The sequence below is a fragment of the Dermochelys coriacea genome, chromosome 8, assembly GCF_009764565.3.
Source record: "Dermochelys coriacea isolate rDerCor1 chromosome 8, rDerCor1.pri.v4, whole genome shotgun sequence".
NCBI classification, from domain to species: Eukaryota; Metazoa; Chordata; order Testudines; family Dermochelyidae; genus Dermochelys; species Dermochelys coriacea.
The window spans coordinates 94,836,573-94,850,236 of record NC_050075.1 but is presented as its reverse complement, the minus strand read 5'-3'; the positions used below and the strand labels follow the sequence as shown (position 1 = coordinate 94,850,236).

General features: G+C 41.4%; 1 protein-coding gene across 5 annotated transcripts in view; it reads right to left on the bottom strand.

The window, feature by feature from the left end:
• Nucleotides 1–13,664, bottom strand: part of FYB2 (FYN binding protein 2) — a 42,631-nt gene that overhangs the window by 16,645 nt on the left and 12,322 nt on the right. For all 5 annotated transcript variants that reach the window (XM_043490519.1, XM_038413845.2, XM_038413846.2 and 2 more), the window contains exons 4-9: nt 11,041–11,074; nt 4,677–4,777; nt 3,752–3,783; nt 2,552–2,583; nt 866–956; nt 345–489 (exon numbers count right to left, since the gene is read on the bottom strand). In XM_043490519.1, the coding sequence (XP_043346454.1) occupies nt 345–489; nt 866–956; nt 2,552–2,583; nt 3,752–3,783; nt 4,677–4,777; nt 11,041–11,074 (435 nt within the window). The remainder of the gene's footprint in view (nt 1–344; nt 490–865; nt 957–2,551; nt 2,584–3,751; nt 3,784–4,676; nt 4,778–11,040; nt 11,075–13,664) is intronic.

Below are 13,664 nucleotides of genomic sequence, written 5' to 3'. Positions count from 1 at the left end.
TATGAAATTTTTTTCTGCTTACTTTTAATTCACTGAATTTTTGGTTCAACTCAAACCAAAAAACTTCCAGAGAGCTGAAAATCAGTTATTTGCACAACTTTGTTCAACACTCCCAAGTCAAGGCAATCTATTTTGAACAGATAGTCTTAAACTAAAAAAGTATTAGTGTCCATGCAGCATTTTGTGCTACTTTAACTTAATTGGTTTAAAATTACACTAAGTTAGACCAGTGTGACTTTCTCATGCAGACAAGGCCTGAGAGATTTTAGGTAATTAAAAAAAAAGGGGGGGGGACAGAAGTTTGAAGAAACAGTACAATAAAACAAAGGCAATGGGATACTCACAATGTTCTACTCCACCTTTTGCCAGCCACTTCCCAGTTTGGATGACATCAGTTGTATCTCCCTGCTTAGCTTGTAGCTTGTTCTTCCCACCTTCATTGCCTTGATGTATTTGTGATTTATGTAGCATGTCCTCACCACCACTCATCTAATGAGAGAAATGTAGATGTGGTTAGTGCAGGGCTTGAATCAGATTCATAATTTACAAGCAACGTGAAAAAACATTATAGCTCAACTATTAACCCACTATATAGAACAGAGGTATAATAGATTATATGCAACTCAGAAACAGAAATAGTATCAGTCATATTACTAAACATTTGTCATGACTGGAGGGAGAAAACATAGGATTTAAAATTCCATCGTCTATCCTCATTTGGGAGGCTAAAGACGGCTTCCAATCCCTGGGCTGAGAGTTAGTTTCATTGTGCTTTAAAAACAAAAACTGCATCATACCCTAGTCCCTCATTGTCCACCCCAACACTGAACCTAAATGTATAAGGGGCACCTCAATGACATATTACCTTGGACGCTTTATTCATTTGCTGTTGCATCTCTCTATCAAGATCCCATTTCAGTTTTTCCTTTTTTTCATTCCCTGTGACTCTTTCCGTGCTGAAATATTAGAAGATTCTTACACAAGCCCAGGCTAAGACAGACGTGTTAATACATAGCATCTCTCCACTACTCTACTTGTTAGGAGAGAGATGAGGCTGTATTGTGTAGACAGTATTATATTCCATAATGCCAGCGCTAAAATCTGAATCAGCTCCAACATGCAGACAGAGCAGATGGTAACCCAGAGCAATAGTTTTCAAAGCACTATTCACAATTTGAATGACAGCAAGCTAGGAGGAATGAACTCTGATAATGGACAGCCCATAGACTAGATCCATTGCTGACGATCTCACTTGGGTGGTTTCATGTGGCTGACCCTGGTCCAGCTTTGTTACGCTAACACTGAACTATACAGAAAAAAAAAAAAGTACAGTTGATGAGACAGTCCATAGCCAATGGCCTTCTGGGTTATCAAGACCACAACTCCTATCACCTCTCCCATATCTATCTAGTCAGATAGACTGGCTCACTTTATGTTTAATTCCCATCACTATATCAGACGTATATTAGGATGGGTGAACCAATTCTGACATGCATTTCTGTTTCAGTGCCCCTCACACACTCCAATTTTGCACAGCTTAGCTCTCTGTCATACAGTCTCCGTCTCCCTCTTTGGTTCCTGATTCCATGAGAACTCTCCCCGACTACACCATCCCTTCCACACTCTCCTCTACAGTTGCCCTCCCATCCTACTACATAATCCCAAAGCCCACTTTTGTGCATGATTACTTGTGCAATCATTTTGGTGTCCCTCTGAACACCCAAGCCACTTTGGTGATGCAACATCTCATCATTCTATTCCCAAAATTGCTTTTTCCCCCCCTCAGGCACACATTTAACAAAAATAATCCAATTTATCACATGCTATGGCAATCTCCATTAAAGCAAGCAGGTTACCAAGCTACAATAATTACATTTACTATAGCGTTTGAAGTATTTATTTTTACTCTTACAATAATCCAGGGTGAACTTCAAAGTTGCCTTTTTCCTTCATCACATCTAGTTAAAGAGCTGGACAAATAATTCTAAAGTAAAGCTGGTTGGAATATTTTCAATTAAATGAAATTGAAATGTTTTGTGGAGACATCAGTTTGGATGAAAAATTCATTTCAAGTTGTTTTGGATTTGGGTTCAGGGCACTCTAGTGACTTCTAGAGAGCGATGGGAGACTTCCTAATGTGCCTGACTGAGAGCAGACTTTTGTCATCCCAGATCACACACTTGAACCTGGGTCTCCTAGGCTATAGAGTCAGTCTCTTTCCCATTCCCACATTAAAAAGTTCAGGTTTCCCAGGGGAGAGGAAAACAACATTTTGACAATTCAGCTTTTTGCAAAATCATTTGAGAGGTTTTGTTTTTGTTCCACTGCAGAACAAAAATGAAGTTTGAAACCTTGAATGCTGCCAGAAAATGCAATTGTATTAACAAGTGTGTTTGTGGAATTTCACTGTATTTCTAAAATAAAAGATTCTGTGAATACCTTATAGGTTATTCACCCAGATCTATCACGGAACTAAAAAGGTGATTTGCCTTTGCTAAACCTGTTTAGATGAGCAGAAATAAAAAGTGATTCAAATAAATGAAGAAGTTACCTGAATGAGGCAAACAGAAAAGTTTTCTGCTTCTATTAAAAAAAGAAAGTAAAAAACCTTCACTTATTACGCCTTGTTCGGCAAGAAGCCAAACTTTACACAATGCCACTCAATATTTGATATTTTAAAAGTGCGTTTCTGTACAAGCAACATTAACTCATGTAGTAGCCTGCATTAAAACATGAGCTTTATGATTAGTTAAAAGCAGGATCTTTCCCTTATTTTCTAGCATAAAAGCAGTTTCTGAAAAAGGTGTGCATATTGACCCGAGTAACTCCTTATATAATTAATAAATAAAAACAAACAAACGGAAGTTAGTGGTCAATGAAATTACTCATAGGAGTAAAGTCAAGCATGTGCTGAGGTGCTTGCAAGATTGGGCCTAATCTTTTAAATATTAGTTTTGTTTCATAAAATATTTCTAAATACAATTTGCTTTTTTGACCATTAGAAATAAAGAAAGCCACAACTCCTCCTCTACTGCATTATAGATAAGCCACTTGAAACATGAGGATATTTCCTGGACACATTGATCACTTTTCAGTTCAGATCTAAAATTTGAAACTGGACCTCACTCAATAAAGCAAATAAGCTCTTTCGAAAGTTTAAAAACAAACAAAACAAAGTCATTTGCCCTCTTGGAATCAGATTTAAGAATTTCAGAGGCGATGGCCCCAGCTGATTTCCCTGCATGTGAGACAGAACCAGAAGTCACACCCATAAGGGATATTTTCTGACACCAGTTCAATTATTTTCTTCTGTACCCATCAGACGCTGGCTAAATATGTTGCTGTGGCGAGGAAGCAGGAACACAGTTTTTGCCATCAAGCCTTTGAGTAGAGAATTACCAGCACATTCCTATCTTTGACAGAGGTTTACACAGGCATCTCCCTTATGGAATTTTAAAGCTCTCAGAGACTTACTCAAGACCTGTTTGATATAAAACACGCTGTTAAATTTAGATTGTATCACTATTTCTTTAAACATCAGAAGCGTGAGGCTAGGGTTCTCAAAGGGAGCTAAGGAGATTGGTTCCCTAGATCCCACAGGATGGGTGCATAAGTCTCCAGAACCCCCACAGAACAGCTCATTATTTGAAGGATACAATAGTCACAAGTTTCCAAGGCATCAAAACATAGCACCAGCATGTCTTATAGATTTATCTATAATGTTAGGCGAGGGTTGCAGAAGATGACCTACCTTTTTGTGTTCTTGGATTCCCGTGCTAGATACTAGAATAAAGATTTATAAACAAATTACTGCATTTTAGCATGTTCTGGAGATACAATCTTCCACAGTTTTAATGCCATTGAACTACAGTCTGTGAAAGGGAACTGTGGCTATAAAGAAGACTGGCCCACATATTCAGCCTAGGGTACCCTAGGCTAGATGGGGGCAAACAGCCACTTTTGCAGGGCCCAATGGTCAGTTCCCTGAATGAGGATTGGTTCACACGCCGTCAGCTTAATCTTTTCATGCCCCTTGGATCAAGTACAAGAATTGGCCTGTTCGAAACACAACCCTGAGCAAGTAAGTTGTATTCTGTCAAGGAGAAACGGGGAGGAAGAGCCACCAGGAAGGGGAACAAGGAAAAAAAGCACAAGAATAAACCTGACAGAACAAAAAAGGCAAGGGGGGGGGGGGGGGAAAGAGGGTAATGAAGGTGGCATAAGTCATAAGGGGATGGAAGAGTTCCATGCATTGGAAGTAGCACCTCTCCCCACCCCCCTCCCATAAAACCAAAAAACAAAAAGGAGGCTAAACTCTGCTTAGTTAACATCTCCTCCTTTGCCCCCTCCTCCCTGGCAGGACAGTCACTTGACTTTTTCCATTGCCGTTCTACTTCAGCCCTCCCCCCCCCCCCATCATGATCCTATAACTCCATTATACACATTTTCAGTCTCTCACACAAGTCTGTTTCCTTCTAGTGGCAAAGGAGGAGAGGCGAGGTTAGGCTGTAAAGCACGAATATTCACCTTTAGTCACAAATGGGGCATTTTTGTGAAAAAGGGTAACTCAGACATGCAACTGAGCTTCTAACAGATTAGGAGGAACAATGCCATTTCTTTAAAAAGTAGTTACATCCCACATACTATACCTATGTTAATTGGCTTAACAGACTCACAGTCAGCAATATCCTGAATGGCACACGAAGTTAGAGAGTTCCCAGATTGTTTCACGTACGATATGGTTTCTTCATAATTATGTACTTCTTCAGATTCAGCACTAGGGAATGATGAGGGGAAGGGGTGGGGTGGGAGAGTGGTTTTTTGAAAAATTCTGCACAATAAATTAATGGATCTTGAAGAACTTTGGCATACAATCTATGAGAAATGAATTATTACTGGGAATTTCTATCTTAATTAAGAGGCTTGCACTAAGATGCACACTGTCTCATGCTACATCTACTCTAGAAATCATCCATAGGATAACTTCAGTTGAAATTCACCTTGCCCACATAAAGCCCAAGTTACTGGGCTTTGTGTAGACACAAACCTTAACATATACCCCAACCCCATCCCACAACCTGGGTCCAGAACAAAAGGCAGCAGCCATGCCTCCCTTAGTGATCAACATTCACTGCACTTGAAGTGAGCTCATGGCCACTTTGCATCACCAAAACCTTGCCAGTCAGTAGACTAGTGTCACTAGTCTGCTCTGGAAATTATTCATGGAAATCCCCAGTGTACCGATGGGATGAGCCTACAACATGCTACTAGGTTGCTTGTGTGCAGAGTCCACTGCCTGTCATGCTGAACAACAGTGTCCCATTGTTTCTCAATACAACAGAGTTACAGATAGACCAATGAGGGAGTCTTTTGCCTTTTACTTAGATTGTAATCTCTTTTTGGCAGGGACTGTCCTTTTGTTCTGTATTTGTACAGCACCTAGCACAACAGGATTTTGGTCCAGGGCTCCTATGGACTAGGAGAACGCAAATACATAATAACGACCACAAGAACAGCAGAGACTTTTGCACTTCAGCATGCAGATTGCTTCTTTGAAGTGTGATTAGTTTGTTTGGGTTGCTACGTACTGATAATTCTCTGCAGGGGTGGGGCCCACCCTGGTGCAGAAGTTTCAGCTCCATCACTGAAATTGAATCGAAGCATTGAATCATAGACATTTTTCCTTCGGATGCAGGGAGTGGAGAAACCCACACAGCTTGAAGTCCAGTTCTAGCAAACTCTCAACCAGTATAAGTGGGAGAGGCTTTGTTGAGAGCACACAGAAAACAGGAAGTTTCCTTTTCTGATTTCTGCAAATCAATGCAATTTTCTAGCAAGGTTTTGCACTTTGCATTTTAAAAATGCCAGAACTGGATAGCTATAAAAGCGTGCACGTTAAGTGTGAAATAGTGATGGAAGAACATTAGAAAACTTTTTTCTTTTATTGAAAGCCAACTGACAAGATACCTTAACACAAGTTTATCAGAAAACTATTTCTGGAACCCTTAAGCGGTCACTACGCTGATATTAAACTTAGTAGGAACAGAGCAAAGATTACGTATGTTTTCCTACCTAGCAGTTAAACAGGGGAAAAAAAAAAAAAATCAGAGGGTAAGAAACAAGAAACATTAAAATACTGAAGTCAGTGCTTGAGGTAGAACTATTAAAAAAATAAGTCTGTGTCACTGTTGAACAGATTTCCCCATCACACCCTATTCATTTTATTAGCAGATCTACCAGAAATCAAGCCAAACTTGGCAGTATGTAGCTTTCATATGCAGATTGCTTAGTCACTTTATGCATTCATTTTTAATGCACCCTATCACTGTGCTATACTCTAGGGATTAAATTACAGCATGGGGAGGGGAGAAGCTCCCTGTGAATGGACTTCGAGAGCTACTCAGATGGGGTGGGAAGGAAGCAAGTGCACTTTGCACTCCTCCCCCCCCACCCGCCGCCCCCACCCTGGTGCCAGAGCTCTGTCCCATCACCCACATTGGTGGCTGGTGCCCTGTGCACTCCCTCTGGCCTCTGCCCAGGTGCTATTGCCCTGTGCTGTCTCCTATGCTACCCTGGCAGCTGGTTGGCATGCTCCTGCTCCTCTCCCAGGCTGGGTGTCTCCATGGGAACCTGGGGTGGCTGGAATGCAGGACCGTGAGTCATACCTGCTCCCTAATGGCCAGCCTGATCCCACATACTGCAACTGAGGTTGCCAGTTTTGGCTGGACGTATTCCTGGAGGTTTCATCACATGACAAGTTTTAATTCCAGGTTAATCTTTAATTCCTGGAGACTCCAGGACAAATCCTGGAGGGTTGGCAGCACTAACTGCAGCAGATGCTCTATCCCTTCCTCCAGGCCCCACTCTTGGCTCTGCCCGGCTTCTGTATACACACAGGGTGGAGCATAGCCATGTCCTGCTCTTTGCCTCCACAGTATTTCCTGGAGAAAGAAACAGATTCCCACCTCCCCCCAACATGTCCATTTCAAGAGCTCTAGCCACGCTGTGCTTCCCCCCCAACAACATGCAGGATTTCAGCTGCTGCCCCAATGGATGTCAGCCACAGTGAAATTCACCGTAGTGGACAGGGCTATGCTAGACCCACTGTGATAAACAGAGCTGTTACAGTATTCGCACGTGGATTATGTAAGTTGATCAGTTAGTGAACTGGTGACTATAGGACGTTGAATCTACAGGGCTGGTGGAAAATGCAAGCAAGCAGCAAAACAATTGCTTGGGAAGAGCCCAGGATCCTGATAAACACTTCAGGACTGTTCAGAGACCATGCTCGAGCTATTAGCTGTGAGGATTCTACCCCTGGGTCCCAGCCAAGTTTGAAAACTTGTTTTGCCATGCAGGGATCCTGAGAAGACACAGGATCTCTGGCTGGATAAAAACTGATTCCCCCTGTTCCCCCACACGCAAAGGTAGTAGCTGTTGCGGGGATGTTGTTAGTAAGATGGTCAGGCTGACAGAAGCATCTAATCCTGCCTGGCCCACCATTACTGATAATTGGGCTTTTGAGGAGCTAGACGTGTATAGACTGCTTGTTGTTTTAAAGTTCTCCTCTGTTTTATTCTATTGTTAAGATTAAATAGACTGTTAAAACCAAAGTATCTGATGACAGACTCCTGAAGGGAGGAACCACAGGCACTTAATCCAGAGAAGGACGTGCTAGATAAACACAATGCATATACAGGATGCCTTAGACCAGCGTCCATTCTCGAAATAGTAGAATCACATGATTCCCTCTCGGAAGAGAGGGGGAGTGCATTCAGAAAAGGGACAGATGCAAGCAGCCCTATAACCACGGCATCTTCACAAATCCATATCCCTAAATGATCATAGTGGGGCCAGGGAACTCATGTGACTTGGTCTACTGATGAGCACAGTTTTGGTTGTGCAAAGTGTCCATGATCTCATTTGAATTTATCATTTGGGCAGGGTGAATTGCAACTCAAGTTGGATAATTTCACTGTTAAATATTAAACAAACAACCTACTATCTATATCATATTAGGAGTTAGAAGTAACTAATCTTTGCTGCAATATATTACTTGAACAGTTTAATTTCTAAACAAGAATTATATTGTTAATATACAGTGGAACACATGGAAAAATAAGTCTCTTCCTGCTTGGCATATACAAGGAAACTTGGTTAATTTATAAACTGATTGCATCAGTAACATTTAGAATGTGTGTGGTATTTATTGTAATGGATTGAAAACTACAATTACACGCATTAACTTCCCCACTGTGTTATTTAAAATACATGAATTTTCAATTCAGCCATTGTATTCCCTTTGTTTAGTCATCCATGACTAGTCATGAGTAAAAGGTGCTTGCCCACATCAATGTTCGCACCCAAAGCAAAATAGATATTGATCCATATATGGTATTTGTTTTTTCACACCAGAGTTGTTCACTCCTTGCCACTACAGTTCCAGTTTTCCAGAAATGCAGCCAAATTACCACGACTTTCTTGTTTATGATGTAATTGATCAACTAAAAGCAAACTGTCAAATAAATGCTGAACCACCAATAAATGTAAATGTATTTGCATAAGGTTTTTGCAGAGTTGCAAACAGCCAAATCAAAATGTGCACTTCCCACTGGGATCTGGTTGGGGGGTGGGGGGAAAGTAGAATTGTATTAGGATTAGCATCTAATTATACATGTGCACACGGAGTGCAAATTAAGGTTCAACAGGCAACCTTAAATCTGGCTTTTCCTATCTTTTCCGTGCTTAGTTTTGCAATCTTCATTTTGTTTCACATGGTTTTGTATGTATTTAAAATAAACAAACTGGAAAAAAAATTCCATCACATGGAAACATTAACATCCACATGGGCCATCAGCAGAGTTGGAACCTTTAGGTCTACCACACAGACTTCTACCACTTGAACTAAATGTCTAACAAAGAGTAGTAGTAGGTCATCATCCTCTATGAGGGGGAGGAACTAGCAGAGATAAGATTCTTTGCCAGCTGGTTTCAGAGATATTTCCTGGTAGGACTGTTGAGACTCAGGAATCTTGGGCTCCATTCCAGGTTCTGAAGGAGAACGTGCCCCTTTTGCCCTTCCCCATCTACCTACCCACCCCAAGATGGATTCCTTCTGCCCAGCCCAATCTCTTCCCTCCCCAGCCCCCATGGCTCTTCATCAGAGTCCCCTTTCACAGCCAGACCTTCTGGACCGATTCAAGGCCTTGCCTACACTCCGAAAAAGTCCTGGTTTAGCAGTTGGTGTAGTTGCACAGATGCGGATCCTTTGAAGCAGGTATTAACTTTGAAAGAATCAACTGATGCAAACCTCAGCTGCTATTGATGACACTTATGGGGTCATCATCAGAATGGAGATTCCAAGTGCCAAATTAAGACTATTAATGTGTACATTTGGCCTTAGATTCTCTATTTTTATTTAAGTCTTTGGGCACAGTTCTGCAAGGTACTTAAAAACACATGTTTAACTTTAAGCATACTAGTACCTAGGAATCAGTGTACTGCTCTGGGTTCAAAGAAGTATCTATGAGATGGCCAGTTTAGAACACTAGCAATACAAATCCCATTCCAAAGATCACACAAGTATAAACAAAAAAATACCAAGAGCGGGGAGCAAAATCTCATGCATTTTAGGGCCGTGCTTTCTGCATAAACAGAATGAAAAATCAAAGTCTTTTTCTGCTGACAGATGAGAAGAACAGTAAACCTCCAGCACTTGCAGATTATGCCAAATCTTTGTTTCGGCAACAATTCTCAAAGCATTTAATTTCTAAAACATCAAGCTGGTGAATATGGGAAATGAGGGAGGTGGGAGGAGATAAGCACACGTGGGTGTGGTGAACAATCTGCTTTGAAAGCAGAAGACAGCTTGTCAGAAAACATGTCATGTAGTGTTTACTGCAGGCAAAACAAAAGGAGCACTAGCAAGAACCAGCTACATATACACACGCGCGCGCACACACACACACACACACACACACACACACACACACACACACCTTTCAATAATGTTCACAGCGAACAAAGGACAGGAGATGAGAACAAGGTCTCCTGGTTTAAGCATTATTTTTTTTTTTTAAGACTTTCTTTTCTGCAAGATCGGTTCACAAGCCACCTATGAACCTAGCTCTCCCAGGTTCAAACTTCCCAGTCACCACCTCATGACATTCTAAAGACTTTGGGGAATTTTGTAATTTCCTTTCCTCTATTGTTGTAAAGTTTATAGCTTGTGTAAGCTTTAAGTTCTTATTGAATGTGTCTATCAGGACCTCACCTAAGTACAAGAGGGTAAATTGGATGCTAGTCATTCATATCTTAGGGCAGGTTTACACTACAGCAGGGAATCCATGCTCTGAGATCGATCTACCAGGTCTAGTAAAAACCCACCAAATCAACTGCAGATCGCTCTCCAGTTCACCCCTGCACTCTACCCCTGACAAGAGCTCAACTCCCATTGACCCCCCCACCCGATGTAGACCCCACAGTAGCTTGACCTAATGTACGTCGACTCCAGCTACGTTATTCACATAGCTGGAGTTGCATATCGTAGGTTGACTTACCGTGGTTGTGTAGACATAACCTTCGACTCAGCAAATAGGCCACCAATGAGAATGTCAGATATGGTGGTACTTTTCAGACATGTGTGTGTCTACAAGGAACACCAACTCAATTCACACTGGCAGCAAGGAAAGCCTACTTGCTCAAAACCTGTCCAGGCTATATTCAAAACAGATAATCTAGAGAGAAGGAACTCCCATTATTAATTCCATCAGCCACCCAGGTCTTCTTGAATCGGAGTTATACCAGTCAGACATGTAATTTAGTGAATCCCCACACATTATACAAAGTGCTTGCTTCAGGAGGATTCTTTCAGTGTCATTTAAATGCAAGAATTGTGCATAATGGAATTATAAAAGTAGCACTTTATTGCTTACAAGTATGTCCCACCTTCAAAAGAAGAGCTTAAAATTCTGACAGGAACTATTGTTTTAGTGTAAATGGATGTTTCTGTAGCCTATAAAGTTAAATCCACACACTTACTTTTCAGGAGTCATGTAGTCATCTTCTACAACAGCTGCAAATAAAAACAAGAGCGTTTGACAAGTGGCAAACAAAATATGGTTTCTACTGCATTCAACACGAGACGACAGTCGAACAGGAGAATGGGCTGAGTAGCATGGTAGTCAGAGTGACAGAGCACCACATGGCAGAGAGGGGTGTGGACACAAATTTCCAGGTGTAAATATTAAAATTAAAATCTTTTGTCTGAATACCTCTTCTATGCGCAGTTATTCTGTTTCCCTGGAAAAAGAGGTACTCGTACAGTAATAGGGGATTTGATCATTCAAAATATAGCTAACTGAGTTTGTGATGACCAGGAGAACATGGTGAATTGCCTGCAGGGTGCAAAAGTTGTGGATCTCTCCAAACATCTAGATAGATTTATGGGCTGTGCCAGGGCGGAGCCAGTGGTTGTGGTAGATGTAGGTACCAAATGACATACAGAAAGGTAGGAGAGGTTCTGGAGGGCAAATTTAGGCTGTTAGGAAAGAAATTAAAGTCCAGGACTTCCATGATGGCATTCTCTGAAATACTTCCAGTTCCACACTAAGGGGCAGACAGACAGACAGACAGGTAGAACTGCAGGCAGGACCGGCTCTAGGCACCAGCAAAGCAAGCACGTGCTTGGGGTGGCACAATTCCAGGGGTGGCATTCTGGCCACCCTTTTTTGGAGGAGGTGGGGGGGGGGGTTGTTTTGCTTGGGCAGTTGTGCTCTCGAAGCTTGGGGCAGCAATTTTTTTGCTTGGGGTGGCAAAAAAATCAAGAGCCGGCCCTGACTGCAGAGTCTCAATGCATGGATGAGAAAATGGTGTTCGGAGTTGGAATTTAGATTAGGAACAGAGGAACCTTTTGGCGAAGGAGGATCCTATACAGGAAGGATGGGCTTCACCTAAACCAAAACAGAACCAGATTGGCGTCATGTAAATGTAAAAGTCATAGAGGTGTCTTAAAACTAACAGCGGAGGGAAAGCCGACAGATGCAGAGTACCACATGGTTCAGACAGACATCCTTAGAGGAGGCTTCATTAAAGGGGATACTCTATAGCCTAATAAAGAGGAGAGAACAAAAGTTGATAAAGTAAAGATAGAGTCTTAGAAGCTGCCTCATTACCTATTGACTCAGTAGCCTCCGAGACCTTACCCACTCAGTTCCCAAGAACTCAGACTTCAAAACATGTCACTGAAATTTCTTCGTTTGCATACAATTAAACTACACTTGAGTTGATCAGGCTGAAGCACAGAGGACGGGTACAGGGCATACCAGATATCCAAAAGTTACACAGCAAACCTCTTTCTTTATATACATTTATGGATTGGCTTGGTCACTGTGCTCTGTACAAGCATGACTTATTTTTCCCCCTCTTATGTTCCAGGCTTATTTACCCACTGTAAGTGTTCCCTCCCTTATCTTAGTTAGTACAGACATTCTGTTTCTAGCTTACCAGTTCATTTACCTCCCTAATCCTATCTCCCAAGGAACGAGGCCTCACCCACATTCAATTACTCAGATCAAGCCAGGCCTATAGTTGAGAGTGAAAAGAAACCAGTCAAATGAAAAAGAATCCCATTCAATTACATCACATGAAGGCAGATAACTAAATATTGACCAATTTTATAAGTGATTGCATACAAACACATGAAGTCTAAATATTAAGATGGGGAACTTGAATACCTGGTATTAAATGAGGATTTTGATGCAATAGGCATCACAGAAACTTGATGGAACAAATGATAATCAGTGGCACACAGTAATACCAGGCTACAATATATATGGAAATGGCAGAGTAGGTTGGAGAGTGGCCCTATATGTGAAAGAAAGCAGTCAAATATAGTGAAAAATCTTAAATGAATCAAACTGTACCATATTTTATGGATAGAAACTCGGTGCTTGAACAAGAGGAGAGTGGTAGGAATATACACTTCCGACCAGCTGACCAGGACAGGGATTTTGAAATGCTCAAGGAGATTAGAAAGGCTACAAAAAACAGAAAACCCAATAACAGGGGATTTCAACTATCCCCATATTGAGTCAACATGGCGTTTGTAAAGGGAAATCCTGCCTCACCAATCTATTACAGTTCTTTGAGGGTGTCAAACGTGGATAAGGGTGATCTAGTGTACTTGGACTTTCAGAAAGTCTTTGACAAGGTCCCTCACCAAAGATACTTAAGCAGTCACAGGATAAGAGGGAAGGTCTTCTCATGGATCAGTAACTGGTTAAAAGATTGGAAACGAAGGGTATCAGTAAACAGTTTTCACAAGAGAGGTAAATAGCAGCAGTTCCACAAGGATCTGTATGGAACCAGTGCTGTTCAACATTCATAAATGATCTGGAAAAAGGGGATAAACAGCGAGGTGGCAAAATCTGCAGATGATACAAAACTAATCAAGCTAGTTAAGTCCAAAGCAGACTGCAAAGAGTTACAGAGGGATCTCACTAAACTGGATGACTGGGTAAGAAAATGGCAGATGAAAGTCAATGTTGATAAGTGCAGAGTATAGTTGGGATTATGTTTTCCAACGTGCATTACATACAAAGTGATGCGGTTTAAATTTGTTGTTTCCACTCAAGAAAGAAATCTTGGAGTCATCATGGATAGTC